We start from the raw sequence: 27,093 nt of genomic DNA on the forward strand, positions 1-27,093 counted from the left end.
ACCCCCTTGCCCTGACAGTGCAGGTAGTGAATGGGCACAACAAAAGGAATCACAATCTTTTAGAGTTAAATTGAACAAGGGAAACATGTTATATTTTATAAATTGTGGGGGCAGCAAAAACGTTAAGAGTTCTATGAAAAAAATAAAAAATAAATTAAAAAGAGTTCTTCTATGACAAAACTTGGGATAGGAATGAAGCAACGAACCATTGATACATAAGACACTATGTGTAAAGAACTGCTGCTAATTTTCAGAAGATGGATGGACTGATAAATGGTTGGATGGATAGACAGACATATACAGATATATATATACTTACAAACATACACATGTAACACCCACACATTATACATAAATTACCAGGATATAGATCGGTATCTATCAGTGTTTCTTTCCACATTACATGCATGCCTATAAAACTCTACACTGTCAGACCAAGATCACCAAGCTCTTTTGAGTCACCTCTCCCTTTGCTTTAAATGGATTAAAAATAGTAACAAAAAATTCCAACTGTATCTTTAAAAGTAAGCAATCATTACATATTGAATATATTATGACACTTGAACTCCTTATTCACTAGTCCCCAAAGAATTTTATCAAAAATCCCACAAATACAAATTCTTATAAACAATGGTATTTCCCCTTCAAATAGTTTTAAAATTCTCTAATATATTTGGGATATCTCTGGATGCAAATGATAGATCTGATCAAATAGAAATATTTAAAGTGCAGTTGACCTTGAACAATGTTGGGGTGGAAAAGTGCAGCTGACCCTGAACAATGTTGTGGTGGGAACTAGGGATACCAGCTCTTTGTGTAGTTGAAAATCTGCACATAATTTTTGACTCCCCCAAAACTTAACTACTAACAGCCTACACTGACCAAGAATATAAGCAGTACACTAAAACATACATAGTGCACTAGGAAAATAAAAGGTCATTAAGAAAATCATAAGGAAAATAAAATACATTACAGCACTGGCCTAAAATTAAGTTATATAAGTGGTCTCATGCAGTTCGACCCTGTGTTTGAGAGTCAACTGTACTATATTTGACCAACTATGCTGTGTAAATATACAGAAGAACTAAGTTCCTTCTGAAAAATTCCTTAAAAAGGAATTAAATTCCTTAAATCCTTAAATTCCTTAAAAAGTAGTTAAGGTAAATTTCTATATTATAGTTCTTGCACTCAACATTAACTCTGTGAATGACAATTTTAAAGTAGTAGTATGATTGATACTCTTCGTTTTATTTAGCAATATTTTTTCCTATGCTGGACAACAGATAGTTGAGAGTCCATTAAAATCAGGGATACTCTTCCTCAGAAAGCAGAAACGGTAAATAGGGTATACTTTTTTTTTATGTTGTCAAATGGAACAACACCCCAAAAAAATTTGGGAGGAAAGTCTTTATTCAAATAATTCTAGTACATCCAACAGGAAAGCGCAACCTATCCCTCAAAAAACCCCACCAACTCTACTTTGCTTAAAAAAAAAAAAAAAAAAATCAAACAAAGCCCTTGAGTATTTCTAATATCTCAACAGCCTCAGAATTAAAAATATAAAGCATTTTAATAGTATCTTCATAAAAGATTTTAATGCTAAAATTCCAAATACTTGTTTTATATTTAAAATGCCAGAGTTGCTTTCATCAAAAAAACAAAACAAAACAAAACAAAACAAAAAAAAACAATAAAATCAGCTTAAAATAAATTTATTGTACAATACAAAAAGTAGGCATACTGGAAAATAAAAGGTACATTTTTAAATATACAAAGCAAATGAAAGAAAGCTAAATAACACAAATGTTTTAATCCAAACACTAAGGATAAAATGCACAACATTTATGCTAAAAATAAAGTAATTCAGGAAGGATATGCATTTCAAATGAAATGTTAATAATGAAAATAAAAAAAGAAAAACAGATGTGCTAACTCCTAAATGCTTGAATATCAAGAATCAGTAATGGCATGAAATGTTAAATCCACAATACTGGGTACTTTTCAAGAACTTTATTTGAAAAGGTATTAAAAATACTGAAGGAATCAATTTAAAGAATGTCTTTAAATCTGGCAAAGATTTTTCTTCCTTTTTTTTTTTTTTTTAAAAGTAAAGTTTGGAGGCCTATTCACAGTACCTTCCCCCTTCTTCCATATGGATACCCTCCTACAAAATTTCTGGATGCTCATCCTTCACAAGATTCTATACACACAGGTTAGGTTAATACTACTTTACTGTTAAGTGTGCATTTGCTCTTTACCAACATAAGTACCATAAATTAACAACATAATTTTGAAATCTATACATATGGACACAATGGGAAACATTAAATTTTCATTTTATGAAGTAAAACCACTCTCCAAATGAAATAGTAAAATTTAACACTTTAGAGCATAGAGGAAAAATAAAGCTTTTTTTCTGATCTATCAATTAAGACATTCCCCAAACTGCAAATGGCTCTGGTGGAAGTCACAGTACAAATGATACTGTTTAAAGGTGTTGGAGAAACAAGCAAGGCCTTCAAAAAAAAAAAAAAAAAAAAACACTGCTCTATAAATGGCCAAACCAGAAGCATCCAGTGAGATATGCATTTGTACATTAGAGATATATTCAAGTAACCATAAAATCCTTGAAAAAATCCTCTAAAACTTAACATATATTTAAATATTTAAATTTAATACTTAACTTAGCCCAAAAAGCTTTTAACCAACACCTTTGGAAGGGAACTTCTTTTTCTAATGTCATAGTCCCCAAACACCAGACATCATATGATCAAGTTTTCTGTATATTTGCAACAGTATCTAAATTACTCAGTGAAACCTTTTTTACTACATTATTTACTTTCATAGATGTTATCTATCACATTATTTGCCATGACACTTAAAAACTATCAAGTTCTCCTTCTAGACCATCACTGCCCTCCAAAATCTGTTAAGTTTAAAAATAAATAAAATAGAAACAAAAACTCCTTGCAGCTATGATAAAGAAATTGTGGGGAAAAAGCAGAGATATCTGGAAGATGGAAGAAGTGTGAATAGGTCCTACAGAATTTTACAATCACTTTGCCAAGACAAACTTTAAACATTGTAAATTATTCAAAATAATCCTTCTTTTAAAAACAAGTTTTGATTCTCAATATTGCATTTTTATAACCAAAAGGATTCAGATCTAACATTTTAGTAGCTTACTTACTACTATCAGACTGAATTCATTTAAGTACTCTAAGAGTTCAAATAAAGCTAACTTTGAGATGTTATTATAATTTATCATAAAAGATTAGCATTTGTGAAATTATGATAATAAAAATATTAAAAGCTAAAACCCAAGATTTCACCATTCATACTTAAATATAACATAGAAAAAGTAATGTGGATAATACGAAAATAAAATTGTTCAGGTAAACATTTCACTTGAAGACACTCACTGTTGCTCCTTCTGAGTAACCATTATAGCTTTTTAACAGTGAAACGTCATTATCTTACTTCTGAGATTCTTTGGCTGGAATGTTTTAGTAACATAAGACACTCCTGTACATGACAATTTTGACAGAACAAAGAAGAATTGCAAAGTAAAAAAAGCAAAGACATGATTATATTTTAAAGTGTTTCATAAAATTTAAAATGAAGTTTTAAAAATTTAAAGCCAATCTATCACTAAAAAATGGCATAAAATGTAAACCTTAAGCTAATTTTATAATCTACTGCTATATTAAATAATTTGGGATTAATTTTGCCTTTTTAGTTTTGAATTTAGCATTGAAATAACTTTCTATTGCTCCTACAGACATTATGTCAGTTGTAAAACTGGGAAAGAAAAAACAAAATGTAATGAAACTTATGAGTTCAATGTGTGGGTTTTAGAACCAAAAAATTACATATTTGTTAATATTTTAAAATGAAGATTGTTAAAATTTTAATTATACCATGAAAAATTTAAAGGAATTTTTCCTTTTTGCATCATTAAAGATAAAGCAAATATGCTTTACTTATTTATAAATACTTTTTTAAAGACCAACAAATCCACTTTTTAATCTATTATCTTTATACAAAGATTAAAAGGAAAAAAAGCTTTATGGCTCCAGCACCCAAGGATGAGAACACAAAAAACTCAAATAAATATTTATAGTATGCAAAAAAGCTAAAGATGTTTGAAAGGTTAAATGAAGAACATTCTGAAACTAGAACCCATTTCTTTAGCTTTTCTCTCCCAGACTTTCCATTCTATATACTACAGTTGTAGAGATGTCCTCATTTGACTCAGGTGACACTTTTTTCCACACTGTCTCTTTTAAAGCAAGTTCTTGTTGGAGACTTTCATAGTCCAATGGTCCAAAGGAATGCTAGTTGTTCAAGCAACATACATAATTTATTAGTGCACTTGAGTGAAGAAAGGTCCAAGCTATAAAACGGTATTTTTCAATGAATGTTATTAAAATCTGTTAACATTTTCACCCACCACCATTTGATGTTTTGTTCCATGTTACTCATGTTGACTCTCATGGAAGTATCTATTCTGTTGGCTTTGCATAATTCTCATATATATTAGAAGTTACTTTGATTGGAACTAACAATAGGAAAATTTTCTTGGTATGCATTAAAAATAATTTCTATTTCTATTAGCTTCAAGTCTAATTAGGTATTTATTACTATAAAACATTTTCTAGATGGGATGTAAAGGAATTTAATTAAAACTCAAAAACAAGTCCTTGTTCCAGTGAATAACTATGAAGACAAAAAAATCTTGTTCCTAAAATTTAAGTCCCAACTCTTAAATATCAGCTCTAAAAAAGCAGGTATATGCAATAATATGAAGCCAAACACACTGATAAACAATATTAGTTTAAAGTAAGAGTATCAAGAATTCTACATTAAACATTTTTTATAGCAAAGTATCTCAACTGTAGTGGCCAATAAAACTTACTATGTGGCTTTCAAAGGTCATTCACTAGTAGTATAATCCTTTTCCATTTATATATCCATCCACATCAAAATAAACTTCAAGACTATAAGCTAACAAATATTAAGAGTAAAAACAAGGCTTTTTTTCTTTTTTTTTTTGGAATAGCATGTAGCACTTTCTAATGTTTTCTTGGAACAGAATTCTTTTTTTATTTTTTTAACAGAATCAATTCTTAAAAATATCGCTTAAAATAGGAAAATGGGTGGTGGGGAGGGAAACACTGCTGCTAAGCTAACCAGTTGAAATTTAAATGAAACAACAATATCTTTATCACTGTTTCCAGGATAAAAATGTCAACAATTTGTGTACAGTCCTTTGTGATCAGCAAATATATGAGGCCACTAACAAAGTTCTATTCAAACAGGTGAATCTCATGTTCTCTTAGAAAAATCATAATAATCTAAATAAGAATTTTGCTTACCCTTTGATCACCACCTTCTCTTCGAGGATCAAGTTTTTTTGCAAAGTGTCTCAGATTATCATAGTTATGGAAATTACAGAGAGAAACAAGATCCTATAAATAAACAGAACAAGTATAAGAAGTTGTCTCTTCAATGGCTATTGATTTTCATATTAAAAAAGAAATCACACTAATACTAACCTAACCTAACTACTATCTCATGGAAAATACCACTGTATGTTAATAAAGCAGCATGATACATCAAGAAGGGAACTGAAAACGAGAAGACATGGATAAAATCTTGAGAACACTGCTTACTAGTATGACCCTGGGGGTTACACCATCAAATTGTTTAATTTTCATTTCCTATAAAACAGGTACTATACCAACAGGCCATATGAAAGAACTATTCTATCAAATAACCATAAAGCATCACAAAAATAAATATTCTAGTTATAATCTATTGTAATCTATAAGCAATCCAATGTCCTCTAGTTTTTCTAAAATACAAAAAACTGAATAAATCAGAATTTTAATTGAGAAAGTTTTCAGAAAAATTATGGTATTCAATATAGAGTCTAAAAAGTAATAAATGTCCATAAAACCGAAAGCTGAAATATTAGCAAGACTTGGGGAGCAACATAAAATATTGAACTAATCAACAGTAATAACAATTTTACTTTACCAGTGCTTATGTCCTCAAAAAAAAAGACTTTCATGGTAGTTTATGGATAAACATGCATATTAACAATGATATATTAAACTATAATAAATTGTGTTGTGCTTTAAATTTAAACACCTTTCCAAGTTTAATAACTTTAGTTCAACTTTTGAAAACAAAACTTTTTAAAACCATGACAAGTAAAACATCAGCATTCAACAAATGCGATTTTCTGTGGAAATGTGTATATGGCAGCTATCTGATGAAGCAGTTGAAAGCTACTGGATGAGTAACTGGTAGGTAGGGAGAATGCCAACCATCAAAAGACCACTGAAGTGAGTAAAGAAATAGAATCACTGGATGGTACCACTTACATGACATTATTATACAACATCCACGAAAAACCCACAACTAACATCATACTCTATGGGAAAAAACTTGGGAACTTTTACCCTAAGGTCAAGAACCAGATGTCCACTCTCACTACTTTTATTCTACATAGTACTGGAAGTCCTAGCCACACCAATCAGACAACAAAAGAAATAAAAGGCATACAAACTGGTAAAGAAGAAAATTTTCTCTATTTGCAGATGTCATGATACTATATATAAAAAACCCTAAAGACTCCACCCAAAAACTACTGGAATTGATAAATGAATTCAGTAAAGTCACAGGATACAAAATCAATATAGAGAAATCCAATACATTTCTATACATTAATAATAAACCACAAAGAGAAATTAAGAAAATAATCCCATTTATTTATTTTTGAAAAGATTTTATTTATTTATTCATGAGACACACACACACACAGAGAGAGAGAGAGAGAGAGAGAGAGAGAGGCAGAGACACAGGCAGAGAGAAAAGCAGGCTCCTTACAAGGAGCCCAGTGCAGGACTCGATCCCAGGACCCTGGGGTCAACGCCCTGAGCCGAAGGCAGACACTCAACCACGGAGCCACCCAAGCATCCCAACAATCCCATGTATAATTGCACCAAAAATAATAAAATATCTAGTAATAAACTTAACCAACGAGGTGAAAGACCTGTACTTTGAACTATAAAACACTGATGAAAAAATTAAGATGATACAAAGCAATGGAATGGAAGACACTCCATGCTCATGGATTAGAATATTATTAAAATGTCTATACTATCCAAAGCAATCTACAGATTTAATGCAATTTCTATCAAAATACTAAAAGCATTTTTCACAGAACTAGAATAACCCTAAAATTTGTATAAAACCGAAAAGACTCTAAATAGCCAAAGCGATCTTGAAAAAGAAAAAACCAGAGGTATCACAATTCCAGACTTCAAGTTATATTACAAAGCAATAGTAATCAAAACAGAATGGTACAGGCACAAAAACAGACATACAGCAGCATCTGGTTGGCTCAGTCAGTTGAGTATCTGCCTTCAGTTCAGGTCATGATCCCAGAGTCCTGGGATTGAGCCCCACATCAGGCTCTGTGATCATCTGGGAGCCTGCTTCTCCCTCTCCCACTGCCTGCCACTCTCCCTGCTGTGTTCTCTCGCTCTCAAAATAAAATCTTAAAAACATCAACAACAACAAAAACCCAGACATATAGATCAGTGAAACAGAAGAGAAAATCCAGAAATAAACTCACAATTATATGGTCAATTAGTCTTTGACAAAGTAGGAAACAACATACAATGGCTGAAAAAGATAGTCTCTTCAAGAAGTGGTGTTGAGAAAACTGGAAAGTTACATGCAGAAGAAATGAAAGCGCACCATTTTCTTACATCATACACAAAACTCAACTTAAAATGGATTAAGGACCTAAATGTTGAGACCTAAAAACCATAAAAATCCTAGAAGAGATCATAGGCAGTAACTCCTCGGCACTGGCTATAGCCAACATCTTTCTAGGTAGGTCTCCTGAGGCAAGGAAAACAAAAGCAAAAACAAAGTATTGAGACCAAATCAAAATAAAGAGCTTATGCATAGCAAAAGAAACAATCAACCAAACCAAAAAACAACCTATATGGAAGAAGATACTTGCAAATGACATATCTGATAAAGGGTAAGTATCCAAAATTGATACAACTCAACATCCAAAAAACAAATTATCCGATTAATAAATGGATAAAAGACATGAACAGACATTTCTCCAAAGACATGCAGATGGTCAACACATGAGAGTTCAACATCACTCATCATCAGGGTAATGCAAATCAAAACCACTGTTGATGGGAATGCAAACTGGTGCAGCCACTATGGAAAACAGTATGAAGGTTTTTTAAGTTAAAAAAAAAAAAAAAAAAAAGTTACCCTATGATCCAGTAATTACACAATTTCACATTTACCCAAAAAATATGAAAACAATGATTTGAGGGACATACACCTCTATGTTTGCTGGAGCATTATCTACATAGCCAAACTATGGAAATAGCTCATGTCCATCAACAGATGAATATATATATATGTATATATACACACATACACACACTCACTCACATATACATATTCACACAATGCAATATTATTCAGCCATAAAAAAGAATGAAATCTTGCCATTTGCTGCAACATGCATGGAGCTAGAGAGTATAATGCTAAGTGAAGTAATAAGCCAGTCAGAAAAAGACAAATACTATATGGTTTCAGTCGTATGCGGAATTTAAGAAACAGAATAAATATAGAGGCAAAAAAGAAATAAACCAAATAACAGACTCAGCTACAGAGAACAAACTGTTGGTTACCAGAGGAGAGGTGAGTGGGAGTATGGGTAAAATAAGTGAGGGGGATGATGATGATCAACACTGGGTAATGTAGAGAATTGCTGAGTCACTTATATTGTACACCTGAAACTAATATATCATTATTGTATGTTAACTACATTGGAATTAAATTTAAAACATTGAATCACTGGATGGTTTCATTCTATGACCATTATTTTCATTAAGAAAATATGCTTACATGACAGAAGTGAATTCCCTTAACACTGTTGCCCATCTTATCCAGAGGAGGAGACCAGCACATCATGCCCATGACATTGGGGACAACTAAAAGAATGCCCCCAGCAACTCCAGATTTTGCAGGAAGACCAACCTGAAAATAATTTGAAAAAAAAGATATTGATGTGAATATTTAAAAAAAAAGAAAAGTTATACCCAATAAGGGAACTTAAACTTACTATGGTTTACATATACACAGTAGAATTCCAACATTACAAATGTACGTATTTTTCGACATGTTTATAATACAATGAATGAGAAAACACTATGGAACGGTTGAGATATATTTGAATATGGAAAAAAAATCTGAAAAGATATACTCTAATATTAAAGTAGATTATATCTAAATTGTGGGGTATGCATGTCTTTATTTTACTCTTTTGGACTATATTTTAAATTCTATAATAAATATGTAATAAAGTATAAAACATTACTTTCAAAAAATATTCTATGACTAGAAAACAATGAGAAATTATAACTTCTTAAAAGATTCTAAAAAAAAGATTCTCTGCATACTGTCAGAGAATTGTCTGAGGAATAGAGAAGATTAATTCAAATTAATCCTCTTCAAAACTTTTAAGTTCACATTATGGAACACTTGACAATAATTATGATAAAAGACAAAATTAGTATCATCAGGACAGTATTCACTAATGGCTTACTAACATTCAGCTACTAAATACCTATTGCTAGAAGTAATTTTGCACAGAATCTAAGAAAGAAAAAAAATCATCTGAATGGGATATACCAATTTATAAGGAATACAAGATACAAGGGACAATGGTATGAATATAATAAACAAAATCTAGACTGTGAGAAACTACAGGATAAACGACCTAGTTTTTTCAACTAAAAATAACAAGTAAAAACATCAAGGGGGAAACCATAGATTTAAAAAATAATAATAAGAGGAGATACAACTATCATAGCATATGGCCCATATTTGCATCCCAAGTCAAGGAAATTATAAAATAATCAATCCGGATCATCTGAACACTAAATTCTTGATGATATTAAAGATTAAGATGTTATCTTTTAAAAAATGTAATAATGCTACTTTTTTTTTTTAATTCCTTATTTAGAATTACATATTTAAACTATGGCGGGGTGGGGAATAAAGATAAACAATATCGGTCATATAATGATAATTATCGAGGTTGAGTAATGGGTAATGTTAAATGCATTTCTCTATTTTTGCTTTAAAATTTTCAAATAAAATTTTTTTTGGGACCCTGGGTGGCTCAGTGGTTGAATGTCTGTCTTTGGCTCAGGGCGTGATCCCAGAACTCCAGGATCGAGTCCCACATTGGGCTCCATACTCAGCAGGGAGCCTGCTTTTTTCCCTCTGCCTGTGTCTCTGCCCCTCTCTGTGTGTGTCTCTCATGAATAAATAAATAAAATCTTAAAAAAAAATTTTTTAGGGCATTATGTCTTCACATAGGCAGAATGAGGTAAGAAAGTCTATACATTCATTGCACAAGCATACACAAATGTTCACAAGTGTACAACAGAGCCTAAAGCAGTATATTTTGTTAAATACACTTTAAGTGCTTTAAAAAATCTATAACATAACCAAAGATATTAAACATTACAATTATGCGTTCCTTCTGAACTTAAGGAATTCTTGAGATATGTAATCGCCATAATGCTAAATATTTAACAAGAAAAAGCAGATAATGTCTGTACCAACCCTGTTACATTGGAATGCCTTGTAAGTACAAGTGATGAGGTTCTATAAATTAAACTTCAAGTTCTTTAGAATATCTTGCAGACTCCTTAACTCTATTCCTTACCAAGTCTGTAACAAATTAACCTTGAAAAAGTGTCTCTCTCTCTCAAAAATTAATGTCTGCTTGAGAACCAAAGTTCAAACAGTATTTTTAAAAGAACTAGTCCAGACTAGTTTCTAGCAAGAGAAAATTAAGATTAAACAATTACTTACATGGAAGGCAAACTGCCCTGAGAAATCATACATGCCACAGGAATGCATCAAACTTAGAGTATTTCGAACTGCTTCAGGGCTCAGTACTCTCTCACCAGTAATTGGACAGAAACCACCATTAGCCAGTGTTGCAGCCATCACGCTGGCTGATTCACAAGTTACTTCAATGGAGCATAGCTAAAAGGAAGAAAAAAATGAATTCTAAAAATTTAGGTTCACATTATTTTTCATACTACAGTTGACTTTTAAGGAAATCTGAGTTTTTTTGGTATCTCATACAGATCTGTAATCTTTCTTCCAAGAAAAATTTTAATATAACTTGATAACATTCCAAAGATTTTAGTTTGAACAAAGTTCAAGCCCCTCTAAGGTTTACTGATTTGCCCAGTTATCTAGTCTTTTAGACTAGGCAAAACAATCGAAAGAGCCAGCCCCTAAGCACTAAGATTTGTAATTGCCCCAAGAGATATTCAAAGTTGCTTAAATATTAATACTTACTATTGGATACACTAACAATTATTTTTTATATCAAAAGAAAAAGGAGGAGTCATGATATATTATTAAGATAAAACATACATTAGTATTATGATAGCATCTACATGAAAATTGCCACTTTAAGGAAAAAAAAATGCTAAAATGCCTGACATTTCACACTATAACAAAGCTCAGCATCTCCACATAGCAATATGCAAAAAATTAAGGGAAGATAACTCTAAGACAGCTCTAGCCTGGATACTCTGTGTGCCTAAATCAAAATGCTACCTTTTAAACCATTTATTAATAATCAAATATTTATTTGATATTGATTATGGGTGATGGATAAACTATGATGAATTAAAAAAGGCAAAGTCCAGGTACAGTACAGTTTGAAAATTTTGCATTTAAATGTAATCAAGGGGATCCCTGGGTGGCTCGGTGGTTTAGCGCCTGCCTTTGGCCCAGGGCATGATCCTGGAGTCCCGGGATCGAGTCCCACATCAGGCTCCCTGCATGGAGCCCGCTCCTCCCTCTGCCTATGTCTCTGCCTCTCTCTCTGTGTCTCTCATGAATAAATAAAATATTTTAAAATAAATAAATAAATAAAATCAAAATAATGCGAAGTTTTGATTGTGCAAAATAATGCATGGTTTACCATAGCAAATCCAAATTTACTCATAAAACTGAAACAGTAATTATGCTCCATTTTAGTTTTCCTCAACAGCAACCAAAACTGTGGAGGCTGGAGGAGGAAGGAGAGGAGAAAGAGGATAAGAAGGGGAGAAGAAAAGACTGGATTCTCAACTGCAAGTTTTACAAGAGGCCCAAAGGTGTTTGGAAACAGCAGGAAGGAAAACTAATTCACTACTGAGCATTAGGAAACTGACTGGGAACCACTTATGGCTTTTACTTTTGCTTATGTATATTAAAATCTCTTCCCTTTTTCTTCAAAACTACCAAACCTACTTACTATACTTAACCAGACAGCAAAGACTTATAGGAGATCTAATCATGAAAGGCTTTCTAAAATCAGTAAGATTTAAATTCCTATGATCATTTCCTAATTTATACTTAGTATTAATTGGAATTTTGTTTGTCATAAGATGATATACTAATTTGACAAATCCCAATTTGAGAGCACTTCCTGATACCCTGACGAATGTTCAATTACATACAGCCCTTCTCCAAAAATATAAGGCTTCTATGGCCTTCTCTTGACTTTTGCCCAGAAGTGCAGACATTTCACATTAGTAGCATCTAGGCTGTAACAGCCAAAGTATGTATACCAAAGGAAAAGAAACATTATCTGTATAGAAGAAATTCATATGGGCTGGAGGAAAAATAAGGGCTACAGGATAAAAGTAACTATGATGCTATATTTTATTTAACACTTTATAGCTTCAAAGAAATTTCACACACATTAACTCAGGTTGTCTTCAAGGTAATGCAGAATGTTAGGACAAGCATGTGCTACACATAATCAAACTAGGTCTAAGTAACTGAAATTAGGTCATATGGCTAAAAAGTGGCCAGATTAGGCCTTGAATTTATATGAATAGCCTGTATTCTTGACTCACAGTTCTTCACATCAGCAGGTGAAAAACTGCCATCAAAATCTATTTCATTATCAACCTCTCCTATATATTTTTTAAGATTATTACAAAATTGAAATTCAAGTACTTCTTTAAAAGTAAAGACAGACAAATGTAAGGTTAACTAGAAATTGATACTAATTAATTAGTTACTACGTAGTTTAAATTGGTCCATCAGAGGCACCAATTTATTAAATTACAGATTTAATAATGAACTGAATGAACTGAACTGAAAACACAAGGAGAAAAGAGGGATGTCCAGGGAGGCTATTTAAAACTGAGTTCTGGAGCACCTAGGTGACTCCGTTGGCTAAGCTTCTGTCTTCAGCTCAGGTCATGATCCATCCTGGGATGGAGGCCCCACATTGGGCTCCCTGCTCAGTGGGGAGCCTACTTCTCCCTCTCTCTCTCTGCTCCTCCATCCCCACTCATGCTCGGTCTCTCTCCCAAATAAATTAAAATCTTAAAAAAACCCACAAAACATAAGTGAGTTCTATAACCACAGCAATCTATGGGAGTGGCCCACCTCCTTCCTGAATGTAGAGAGCTACTTTAACTTAGAAAAAACCCATCATATGATACTGCAAAAATGAATTAACTGAAAGAAAAACTACTTTAAGATGCTATGAACCCTCTGATAAAAAAAAAAATCCTCCAAACAATATTGAAAAGTTAAGAAATCAACTTAGTCATAATAAGGATAAGCCAATTTCTGGAGTTACACATCATTTTTGACACTTCTTAAATATAATGTTTGTTGTTGTTGTTGTTTTAATATAATGTTTGTATAGAAAAAAACTTTCCCTATATCTTGAGGCATAATATATTTTAGGAGAAAAAGACATGAAATTGTCTTTCATGAAGGCTTTTCTTTTTGAATGTCAATGATAAATGTATTTTTCTTAAGCTGGAGCCATGATTTCACAGACACCTATATTCTGCAAAATGTCACAGACTCACTTCTAATTCAAAGAGTTAAAGTAAGTTACCTGGAAATAGAAGTCTAATATACCAACCATGTCTGTGCCTTCTGGAAAACACTGGAAAAACAAAAAGACAATTAAAAATAAGAATATACGCACATAAAACATAAAGATTAAATTTAAAATGTACACAAATACTTCATCTTGAGAAAACAGCACATAATCTATAAAAGAGTATAAGTGTGAAATATGAAGAATGATAAAGTAAAACTATATCACATACAGATTTCTAGATACTAGTTTAACAATGATATGCTGATTCATAATTTATAAATTAAATTACTGGACTACCCTCTTAAAATTTAAAAAGTAACTATAATCAGCAAAGTCTGGCATTACACTTTTGAAAAAATGGGCTAATCCTTAAGCAAAACTTGCATTAATATAACTAGTCAAATACTTGAATGCCAGATAGCAAATCAATTTAATATTAACATTTTGATACCATTAACTCAAGTGTGTCTTGTAAAAACTTCTGCACCTTAAAGAGTAGTAAGTTGCTTAAAAGCTATTGTTGAGTTCTTAACATACATCTTTTTATGTTTTATTTAATAAAATAAGTTAAAATAGAAACAAAAATTCAAAAACCTTTTTTTCTTTCAGGTAATATCCTATTGCAAAATTTCTATCTCCACTTTCTCTTTCAGACTGAAACCTAGGAGGAAAAGAAAATAGCTTTATTTATTTTCTGTAAGAGTATGACTATACCGTAGTTTAATTTGTATAGCAAAGTACAGTAAAAAGAACACTGATCTAAGAGTCAAGACTTCTGGGTTCCAGTCCCAGTTCTGTCAATAGGCTATGTGTCTTGGGGAAGTCATTTAAGTGACAATTCTTTCAGTCTTAAATTCCTCAGCTGTAAAAGGACTTAAATGATCTAAGGCTCTTTGAAGTCTTCACATTTTGTGAATAAAGAAGCTAATTTAAAAATTATTAAATATTCCACTATTAAACAATATACTAAAAAGTTGCAACATCTTCTGGATCCTCCAAAAGTACAATAATTAATTCCAACTGAGGGAATCCATGGAAATTTCACTGAGAGAGGGATACATGAAATGGGCCTTTAGTCATTTGTTGGATTAACAGATCTCAGGGGTAAGCCTAGGTAGTGGCAAATTCCATGCAGCATAAACAAAGTTACAAGTATAAAAGGCAGGACTTCACTGAATAGAATGACACATATTCTGACGTATCTGGAAAATAGGGTTCATGGAGAAGAGTGGAGAAACATCAAACTAGCAAAGGGGACTAGGACATTATCAAGACTAATAGATGCTAAAAATTGCTCCTGATTGCCAACAAAATGAAAGCTTAAGGGCTTTCAATCAAATTATCTCGTCAGAACTGCATTTTAGAAGGAGAAATATGACATCATTTGGGAAAGGGAAAAAAAAGAAAGGATGAGTGATGTTATTAGGAGACTGGAGTAGTAAAGAGCCACCAAAAGCCTAAACTTAGGTAGTGATGATAGGAATGGAAGGAGATGTATGATCAAACACGAGAATAGTTTGGCAAGTCTTCAAACCTGATGGGAAAGAGGAGAAACAGGGTGAATGAAGTCTGGTACAAAAGTCTAGATTTTTAATGCAGTCTACTGAAAGGATCGTGATACCAACTGATGGGAACCTGGAACAAAGAGGAGTTTGAGAAGAAAGAGAGTAAGTTTTAATTTAATTCATTGGTAGTACATTTAAGAAATCAACCTACAAGGGTCTAGATGGCTGCTGACAAAAGAGCTGAGCATGACACTCTGTATGGCTGATCATGGAGTGGGAGGTGGCAGTCCCACCTAACTATGCATTTTAAGGTTCCTCTGGTTAGAAAAACAATGCTGGATGTAGAAAAGCTCTTGAAAATAAACTTGTCAACTTGCCATACCTAAAAAAAAAAAAATCAACATAATGTACTAACTACTCAGCAATTATCACAGCACCTAGCATATAGCTCTGTTCATCAAACACCATATCAAGTGTCTATTATCTGCCAAATAACAGAAATACAAGTGTGAACTGGAACATATTCTATCCAGGTATAAAGAAGATCAGAATCTAATAGTGGTGATAAGGCAGAGAGAAATAGATTAAGCACAATTAAATATGGTAATATGAGAGCACATAAGAGAAGTGAGATGAGATTCATGAAAAACTTCCTAGAAAAGATACTTAAGCTGATGAATAAAAGTTGGGAGACAAACCTGAAACTTTTCCCCTCCTGAAACATGTAGTACAAAGTATTACCCGGTTAGTATTCATGTCAAAACTGTTTCAACCTTAACCATAGGAAACAACCAGACCTACTCAACATGGGGAATGAATATCCACTATAGCCCATGGGGCAGATGCTGCCTATTTTTATAAATAGTTTTTTGGAACACCATCTCATATGGTCTCTGGCTGCTTTCCTATTAAAACAGTAGAACAAGTAGCTGCAACACAGAGTCTATATAGCCCACAAGTCTAATAGATTCACTCTCTGGTCCTTCACAGAAAGTGAGTTAATTCCTGCTTTGTAAGACAAGTGATTGGCACTCCTGAAAGAAAGCCATTTAATAAAATTTTATAAAGCAAGGGTGTAGGGCAGGGGAACTCTTCTATTTTAATAAAGCAAAAAAGACATAAATGTATTGCATGAGCTTTGATTAATTCCTGGGGAAAAAAGGCCAGAATAGGCAATTAGGGGACAATTGAGGACATTTACATATTAATGGTACTTTTAAATTAATGTTTATGATCTTAAGTATGTTGACAGTATTGTGGTTCTGTAGAATATCCTTATTCCTAGAATACACATGTTGAGTTATTTAAGAGTGAAATATTATGGTAACTATTTCTATTATTTCAGGAAAAAAAAATCTACCACTTACATGTATATTTACATATATGTACATATACAGAGAGATACACGTTTTTAAATGCCTCTGTTTAAAGAGTTTAAGGAAAAGCAGATGAGACAAAATATTAATCAGAAAATATGGGTGAAAAAAAAAAAAAGAAAATATGGGTGAAAGATATCCAAATATTCATTGCTTATTCTTTCAACTTTTCTGTAGACTGGCAAATTTCAAAATAAAAAATTGGGGTGAAAGTCATTAGCCAAGGACAGGTAAGATAGGGGTGCCTGGGTAGCTCAGTCAGTTAAGTCTCTGCTTTCTTGGTTTCAGCCAGGTCATGATCTCAGGGTCTAGGGATGGAGCCCGGTTTCAGGCTCCACAACTCAGCTTGGAGTCAGCTTGTCCTTCTCTCTCTGCATTCCCCTCCCCCAACTCAGGCACATTGGCTTGCTCCTTCTCAAAATAAATAAATAAAATCTTTAAAAAAAGAGAGAAGTAAGACATGTAGTACAAAGAGAAAACTAAATATCACTAATTTAATGTAAAGTTGGGGTCCCTTCTAATTCTATAATTACTCACAAGAAGTTTATCAAAACTACTGAAAAGCATTTAAGGGTTCTCCCTCAGGTAATTTAGAATTAATTTCCCTCTAATGACCAAATTTTAAGTATTTATTCACTGAAGTAAGCTCTAGGACCAACAAAGGAAAATAGATGAATTCTAAGTATACTGTGTATTATAATATAGAGGGAGGGGAAAAGGGAAGGAGAGAGGAGGGACAAAACAGTATTTAAAATAAAATTCTATAATCCAGATATTTTTGTTAAAGAGGCTTGGCCTATTTATAAAAACCGTATGTCACAAATCAGACTCACGTTGCATTACTGAATCCAACATATTCATTGCCAGCCATCTTATTCAAAAACTGCATCACCTATAAACCAAAATTAGAAAGTATTAGTCAAAAAACAAATAAATAAGGAATATAAATACAGTTTGAAAACAATTCCACGTTACACTTACATAGTCAAATTTTTCAGCATTATTCACTCCTTGCTGCAAAGAAATGAGACAAATATATTAATATAGATATCACCCCACAGTTAAGTTTTAAGTGAATATAATATCAAAATTTCAAAGTGCTATCATTATAATTAATATACTGTGCATTAGTACTTTTAAGACTAGGAAATACTTCTACAATAATTTAATATTTACATAAACTTTTTACATGTTCTTTTATTAACACCAATATGTTGATAATGGAAGGGAATGCTTTATTTTAAGTATCTTTACCCAACCCAAAGTTAAAAAATTTTAGTTACCCCAAATTCCCTTATCTTTCATGACAACATAAAATATTCTAGAACGTCATTTAATTTCATATTTAGAAAAAAACTTAAAATAAAGTTTCACCCTTAGAAAAGAATTGAGTATTTATAAATTATGGTTTTCAATTAAGAACAATCTACTCATATTTTTAAAATAACCTTAAACCAGCATTAGAGTTAGAAGAATGAGTTATGTTGCAAAACTAATCTTTTATAATTCTAGTATATGCAAACATTCTGAATACATTTTGCTAGTGTAAAGAAAGCTCTACCTTTAATATCTCATTTGTTTTAACAATACTTGAACTAAAAAAATATATATTCCGCAGTCTCTAAAAAATTAGCTACATATGAATTTAGCATTATGCCAATTCAAAGCATGGAAGATGTATTGTTTCATCACTTCTATTTCTGACATGTTAGCTACTGCAAATGTCAATAGGAAAAACCTATGTATCGTAGATCAGTTCAAGTAGCCAAATGGTTTCATTTTACCTCGGCGAAGTTTACAAAGCAGTAAGATGTAGATCTGAAATCAAACGTATTAATTGGTGATGTGCACCCAATAGAAACAATACATCTCTAATTTTTAAAACAGGCTTAAAATAAAATTTGACAACTAAAAATTTAAAAACAAATTTCTTAGCTCTCAAAAATTCCAAAACATTACATTTTAAAATTTTATTATGAGGGGGAAAACTGTACCAGAGACTTATTTAACTGAATAAAGCCAGGTTCATCCACTTTACAAATGGACTGGAATGTGACTGATCTGTGAAACCTTACAAATCAACTTATTTAAGAAAGGATGTCAATCACATATACAATCAGTAGCTGCAAAGAACAGACTGTATCATCAAAATTAGGCATTAGCAAAGCTTAAACAAGGTAAAAATAATTTAGCTACCGCCATATTGTAATCACTATCTATGTATTTTCTCTAAAGTACCCTTTGACATATTTTAAGTTTTCTTTCCTTATAATACACCAGAATTCAAAATGTAGAAATGTAACTCCAAAGCTGTTCAATGAAAAATAATTAAAAGAAGAAATTACCAACTTCATTGAACTGTTGCAGTTGTCAAAATATTCCATAGATCCTAATGCTGTAAAATATGTAACAACATTTAAACCACAAAAACCTTTTTAACCTTTGAAAAAGAAAAAAAAAAAAAAAGAAGCAGCAACTCTTTTGGAAAAGGATCTCAGCATTTGTATTGGGATGTTACATGGATAATTACCATTATACAATTAATCAATGTAAAATAAACAAGTTATACTGAACTTTCATTCTCTGACCTAAACTGTGCCCTACAGAACAAATACAAATTTTCTTTATTTAGCTGTCATGGTTAATAAAAAGAAAAAAAAAAAACTGTTTCAACTCCAGGCTATGGGCACATGCTTGGTCTACTTTGTAACTTTCTACATTAAAGCACAATTAAATTTTGCTTCTATGCTGTCTTTAAAAACAATTGATATTTACTAATGTCAATCATTATATAACATTTTGGATAAGCTACTTGAAATGTCCTAGGCAGATTATATAAACAAGCAAAATAAAGTGTTTAACTGATTTTTCTTGACCCAAGAAGGTCTCGCCCCAAAATTTAAATGTGAAAGCACTTGATTAACGTTTGTTCTTACTATCTACTCTGAAAATAGTATTTAACTCAAGTCAATAAAATATATTTGCCCCCATTATCTCTTGGGAAGATTCTGTGTACCTCAGGGATATGTGGGCTTTAATAATCATTACAAAATGTCAAGTTATTATAATTCCTAAAAAAAAAAACTGTATAAAGTTTATTTGCATAACATTAGGAAAAAAAGCACACATTACAAAATTAACTAGAGTAAACCCCCCCATAAGCAAAAATATAAACTGTAAAAAAATATCCATTATCATTATCTAATAGTAGGGTACAGAGGGGTAGAGGAAGAGAGGTTATGAAAATCAGAAGCCAGGTAAATGGGGGCTAGTTCCACTATCATGTTTATTTTGTATGTTTGAAATATTTCATAAAAAGTTAAAGAAAAAATGTTAATGTCTCGTGTTAACTTACAATGGTTACTTTAGAATATATTTTTCTCTTTGACATAGTAATTGATTTTTAATTAGTTCACGTATAAGTAAATTATTTTCTACTGCTAGAATAAGGAAATAAATCTATTTAAAATTTTGACAGATGTGTGAGTTGAGAAATCTTGTTGAAACAGAATTGGATAGAAATAGAAAGGGTTTTGTTATAGCAATACCACTCAGTTCTTTACATATCTACCATATTACATATAAAAGTCACACAGTAATCCATCCTTAGAAATTATAATGCTCTAACAACTTGATTAGATCCTCCGTCCATTTTCTTGAAACCAAAGACCTAAAACAACCTAGTACCAGAGAGCTTTTTCCCCTCGTTATGATTCATATCCTCAATACCACTGACTCTAATTCAAAAGTGTTCTCTTCTATTGTTGCCCCAGAGGTTTTTACAACCTGAAGCAGTGCACCATAGTAAAATTTGGGACATATGAGAAGTATGCCTTTTTATGAAAAATGGGAGGAAATTTGGACCAATGATAGACTAATTTTAAAAAAGACACACATGGAAACTGAGATTTGGAAACTGATAGTCTTAAAACTATCAAATGCCCCTTTATCTCTTGGAAAAAAATTCCCATAACCAGGGATACATTTATCCCAGTTTTAAATCACTGTACAACCATTATTAGATATGCTATTTTAGGGGCAGCCCGGGTGGCTCAGTGGTTTAGCGCCGCCTTCAGCCCAGGGTGTGATCCTGGAGTCCCAGGATCAAGTCCCACGTTGGGCTCCCTGCCTGGAGCCTGCTTCTCCCTCTGCCTGTGTCTCTGCCTGCCTCTCTTTCTCTGTCTCTCATGAATAAATAAATTTTTTTTTTAAAAAAAAGATGTTATTTTAATCTTAGAAAAAGTTATAGTGATAAATAGTAAGTACAGTAGAAAAGCTTAAAAAAATAAATTGGAGCAAATATATTTACCAAATGATTTATCAAATCCATTTGCCAAAAGATTTTTATTTATTTTTATTTTTATTCTAAATGCTTTTTATTTTTTGTATGAAAAAGTGTGTATTAGAGCAAGGACCAATGGGCAGAATGAGCTGCACTGTGATTGTAAGGAATGACTGATTATATATACATTTAAATTGGAGGAGTAGAGATAAAGGACATTTCTAAAAGGATTTTCATATGTTAAAGAAGACTTACAGGATCCTGGAGATCAAATGACTTTTAAAAAGCAAAGCACATTTTGTTTGAAAAGGGTAGTAATTAGATCCGGAGACTGGAAAATCATACAAATTAATTTCTCCGTAAACATACCTACACCAAGTTAAAGAATTTCCATTTCACTGAAAAAAACTTTATGAAAGAAAAAGTGATAAAAAGGCAGAGACTTGTGAACATTGGCTGTTCAAAAAATTAATATAAATATACTGGAGTGTTTTTATAGCTTTTTACAACATACTCCTAAACTGAATTATGTATTTTACATTAAAACATTGGTGAAAATATTACAGTCAACAGGAACATCTAATAAAATAAAAAATGATTCATTTGAAGTCAGTGCATTAATCATTTAGTTTGTAAAGAAATCACTTGATTCCATTCATAAAGTATGGAGTGTAAAAGCCAACTGAAAATTAGAGATCACACAGGAAAGAGGCATAAAAAAGAGGCAAGAAGAAGTAACCAAAAATGATTTTATAGAATTACTCTTAGTTTAATCTTGCCATAGAAAATGCCTTAAAGCTAAAAAATACTTGGAAAACTTAAAATAGATATTACAGGTAAAAAATAAGGTTCTAAATGTAGTATTTTATAGATTAATCCTAAATATAAAGGGAAAAGTGAACTCTGTTGGCAATGAATCATCTGCCTTTCATTAAAAAAAACTCAAACAATTCAACTGACATAAACATGGAGTAAATAAAACAGTAACAATAAAATCACTAAGTCGAAAGGCATCAGCCAGTTCTCCCCAGAGCCACAAACCACTTAAAAGTGTGGCTTAAGTGCATCCAACAGGTTACTGCTAACATAACCAAACTGAGCATTATATACATACATACAAACTAAACTCATCTTATTTTCATGGAGTAAGATTAAACTGTCTTTTAAAAAGAGAAAGTCTGATTTTTTTAAATTTAAAAATAGTTCTGATGTAAAAATAAAATTGAGCTTCTTCAAAAGACAAAAACTGGAAACTACCACTAGAATAAAGAGAGACAGAAGCAGAGAAGACAATGAAATTTATTCTTTATCTTCAAAATAAAAAGGCAGAAGTATAGCAATTATCTTGTAATATGTTGTCCTCATTTTCCCACCCTAATCCTGAAGTCATCCGGAAATCTTAACTTTTAAACTAAAACTAGGTAGCTTTACCACTGCAAAGAAAAAAAAATATGTATGTATACTATTTCATCCAGAGTTAACTGTGCTTTTAAATTTTTTACTCTTCCCTTTAAATCAAGCAACCATATCATCATATAAAACAAACTGCATCAAAAAGTATTCTTTTAAACTTAATAGTTACCACAAAGAAAAAGAAAGGATAGTTTATAGTTTTAAAATTATGTGCATTTTAAGTACAAAATGACATTTGGTTTTTTTGAAGGTATTTACCTATATAAGCTTTGTTTAAAATTTTAAATTTTGGAGTTTTCCTACAAGTTTAGTAGTTAAGAATTTATGCAACAGGTTCCTTCTGTCCAAATCCTCCTTTTTTTCCACAATCTGCTAATCCTTTTGAACATTTGCTCTGCCTCTTCCCCCATTTCCTGAGGATCACCTCCAATCCTACAAGGAAAAAATATCAATACTACAAAATTAAGAAATAAAGAGTCTTACTAAAGACTCTACTTAATTTTTGGGGGGGGATGGGAGAAGACTAATAACATGAAGAGAATGTTTTGATAGCATTAAATAAAGTTGAAGTTTGAAAGAAAAAATAGCCTTAAGGTCATTAACTCAAAGAGCTAAACAAAATTCACATCTAGTTAGCCATGGTAAAATATATCCACGCTTTGTGTACTCAAATGCAAGCTCCTTGAGAAAAGGGGTAGTTCCTTACAGATAGTAGGGACTGACTAATGTCCAAAGAATGCCATATTACACCCACTAAAAATCAGATGTGACTTTTAAGCCAATAAATTGTTATCTTTTGTACAAGTTAAAATAAAGAAAATAAAATTTCTGCTTTTTGGACAATATAACCATGCTGGGTAAGACAAGGATGTCATCTAGAGAAACAGCAAACACCTACATTAAATATGCACAGCGGATTCTAATGAAGAACAAACAAATCAGATTTAGCTCAAGCCTGGCTCTACTTGCTGTCAGTCCCTAAGGCTCAGTTTCTCACTGCATCTGTGTAAAGTAAGAAGGCTGGACTTGAAGACCCTTCTCGCTACGGTTTTGTTACCTCAATTTCGATTACCAATTCATAAATACGTGATCATACAACTTGCACAGATCACATACAAATTTTTAGAGGAGTTCTGAATTTTTTTAAAACAGCCTAAAGAAAGTGTTATGTTCTAGGGCAGTCAGTTTTACAGAGGGAGATGAAGCTTACCCCTCCAACACTTAGGATGAACGTCATTTAAGAAAAAGAAACTTGTGAAACACTTCTAAAAACAAAACAAAAATTCCAAGAAAGTGACCTTAAAAATAAACTATATCCCAAAGCCTCATTTTTCAACTGTGCCAGTAAATTAAAAATGTTTATATATTTAAAATCACTAAAAAAAATAAAAAATAAAAAAATAAAAATAAAATCACTGATCAAATTTATAAATACCAGATGACTCAGTTAAATTTTTGCACTGTTGGAACACTGAACCACACTTATGTTGTGTATACGTATTTCTTTCACTGTCTGTGTTTATGTTAATGTGGCTCCATGTGACTTTTATGGCTCCTGACTGAACATGGGAAGTGAAACTGATGAAGTGATGGTGTGATATGACCAGACATGCATTTCTGACATGCAGCATTTCAGCAGAGTATATGAAACCCATATAAACAAAAGATGTTTAATTGCATGCAGTTAAGGAAGGCTTTTTAAAATCATCTATAAATACCCTTTCCTGAAAATAGTATTGGTGTGCTACGTTACTCTTTCTCCAGTATAAGATGACGGATCAGCTTCAAAGGGTCTGTGAACTCCTTAAAGTTTATATAAAATCATTATACATGAACATTTTTCTGGGAAGACCCAAAAAAGGTAAAAAAGGTCTGGAACCATTCTAGTAGTTTTCTCATCAAGCACTAATATATAGGTTGTAGTATCATAATTTTCCTCACCTCTAATTTACTACTTGTTCAAATCTAAACAGTAATTAATGAGACTTTTCTCTCATCGCAATGTTTACTAAATTTCACTGTAAGGACCCATTTATACTTGTGTCCACCTCACACTACAAGGCAAGGACTGAAGGAAGGACTGCCTAGCACAGATCTGTATCATAATTTTCTACAATAAACAAATATTCTTTCACCTCAAACTCACAACTTTTATCTGAAGTATAACAGTCATGAACAGCTAGATGTAACAAAGTATTTGCCCTAAAATAACAACATATATAATTCTTATGGTAGTAGTCTTCCATTTTAAAGCCTTTTCTCATGAACATATAAAATTCATGAAAGAGAGAATTTCTAGTATACAAATTAGCTAAATCTTTATTAATTGGGCCAAGGGTGTAATTTATATCCAAACATCCTTTGTGTAATCAGGGAATCCCATCCTCACTAATGTATGTAGTTAGGTTTTTTTCATCCTTGGAAAAGGTAGGCACAGATTTACTGAAGAAAGTATATAAATGTTCTAAACATAAATGAAATTTATTTGAACAAATGAATTTATAATTAGAAATTAAAAATCTAAATAGTATCATACAACTGAATCATTTTCAAATATTTATTCCAAACAACATTAGAGTTTCCAATTATTAAGGAAAACCAGACACTAAAACAATCAAAACACACAATGTGAAACAAAGCATAAGAAAAATAATAGAACTTAATAATTGGAGTAAGTCTTACTTATTTTAGTTATGATAATAAGCAAAACAAATGAAACAAGTTCAAATGAAAATCATGAATGTAGTTCCTTAGAGTAGAAAGGACTTCAGATATTCAAGGGTAAATGTACTTTGTTTTAAGACAAAGTACCAGAATATTTGTTCCTACATATGCTAATGACAAAGTTAACAATAAAATGCTTCTACTTGCGTTTACATCTGTTCATTTTCAAAGAACCAAAAGGAGAAGGAAGAAAAAAATATCCAAACTTTAGGAAGAATAACCTCTGTGCCTATTGGTCAGCAGAGACTTCTTTTTGAATTTTTGCCAGATCCTCAGGTCAAGAGTAAATGAGTAACACTTAGAATGAGTCATCTGTTTTTAATTTTGACTTTGAAATTACATTTATTTTTAAATAAGTAGGAATTTAGTTTTATACCATAAGATTAATTTTTTTAACACCAAAATTTTTCACAATTCTACATAAATATTCCAAGATTCATCTTTATGTCTCATTTTTAAAAACTTACTAGGTTAAAAGGAATTGTCAACATTTTACCTTTATTAATGAAGTCACAACAATTGCTCCAGCATTTACCATAGGATTGTGTGGCTTATCTGCAAAATATAAAAATGATAGCATTATTTCAAATACTTGATATCATTTTCTGTGGTGCACAAGTATTTCCCGTGAACATATATCTATTTTCCTTATGTAAAATACTGTTACAGTTATTTTTTGGGGGGAAGAGAGGGTAGAAGAATGCACTGAAGTCATTAGCTTGTCAAACCAGTAATATACTTCTGTAATAATTATACAGGAAAACAAAGACTCATGTACTGAAGGACAGTGAATAGTAGTATAATACTACATCGAAATTTCCTAACTCTATCACATTTACTAGCTATTTGACCTTGGGAAAGTAACTGAATTTCCCTGTGCTTCAATCTCCCCACTCTATATTGGGAGTAATAAATAGCACCAACACTTGAGCGAGTCCTAATGCTTGAATTAATTAAAACATATAAAATGCTTAAATGTATATGGCACACCCTTAAACACTCAAATATTACTATTAAAAATTAACCTTGAAAATAAGCACATCTAATATGAAACCATTTTTGCTTTTTAAAGTGCTTTCTTTTTTTATGTATTTACCCATGTAGATAAAGAAAACATGAACACTATAAAGGGATATACCTATGATAAAAATATTACAGGGGATTTAAATTATATTCTCTATTCTTTCCATACTCCCTGACAATGAAGATGTATTTACTTTAAAAATTACTTGAATTTAAGTTCATCCAAAATCATATCTTTTTTCCTATCCTATTCTTAAAATAAATAGAATTTCAAATCTCAACTGATTGCATTATCATTCATGGCATGGCACAAACACCAAATGAACCTCTCAGGACACTGAAAACAGTTATCTGATAGCAAAATTCCTCATTTGTTTGTGGTAGTGATTTATTTTGGAGGGAACAAGTTCATATCTAACTTGACAAATCCAGCAGAATTCACTATGTCACTACTACATTATTAGTTTCTTAAATTTTAAGCAAGGTATCTTCTGTAAGATGAACCTATAACTAAATAGCTCTGACCTCTGGAAAACAGCCTGACAGTTCTTCAACTGTTCAAGTTTCCATGTGACCCAGCAATTTCATTTACCAGGTATATAACCAATAGGAATAGAAATAAATACATAAAAAAAAAGAAATAAATACATATGTGCACACAAAAACTTGCACACCATTGACCACAGAAGCATTATAGATGATAGTCAAAAGGAGAAAAACAATTCAAACATCCTGCCAACTGATTATCGGCTATACACCACGTGGTATTATTACTGTGGTATTATT

The 27,093-nt window shown here is 31.8% G+C and overlaps 1 protein-coding gene across 4 annotated transcripts in view; it reads right to left on the bottom strand.

Annotated features, from left to right (window-relative positions):
• GLS (glutaminase) overlaps positions 1-27,093 on the bottom strand; it is a 74,756-nt gene that overhangs the window by 24,081 nt on the left and 23,582 nt on the right. For 2 of the 4 annotated variants that reach the window (XM_077885405.1, XM_077885402.1), the window contains exons 7-14: positions 25,781-25,839; positions 17,847-17,879; positions 17,699-17,757; positions 14,579-14,645; positions 13,997-14,047; positions 10,939-11,115; positions 8,959-9,090; positions 5,379-5,471 (exon numbers count right to left, since the gene is read on the bottom strand). In XM_077885405.1, the coding sequence (XP_077741531.1) occupies positions 5,379-5,471; positions 8,959-9,090; positions 10,939-11,115; positions 13,997-14,047; positions 14,579-14,645; positions 17,699-17,757; positions 17,847-17,879; positions 25,781-25,839 (671 nt within the window). Of the gene's footprint in view, positions 1-1,696; positions 4,397-5,378; positions 5,472-8,958; positions 9,091-10,938; positions 11,116-13,996; positions 14,048-14,578; positions 14,646-17,698; positions 17,758-17,846; positions 17,880-25,780; positions 25,840-27,093 lie in introns of those variants that run through there. The other 2 variants (XM_077885403.1, XM_077885404.1) reach the window with 2 other exon arrangements.

This window comes from Canis aureus, chromosome 36 (assembly GCF_053574225.1).
Source record: "Canis aureus isolate CA01 chromosome 36, VMU_Caureus_v.1.0, whole genome shotgun sequence".
Taxonomy (NCBI): Eukaryota; Metazoa; Chordata; class Mammalia; order Carnivora; family Canidae; genus Canis; species Canis aureus.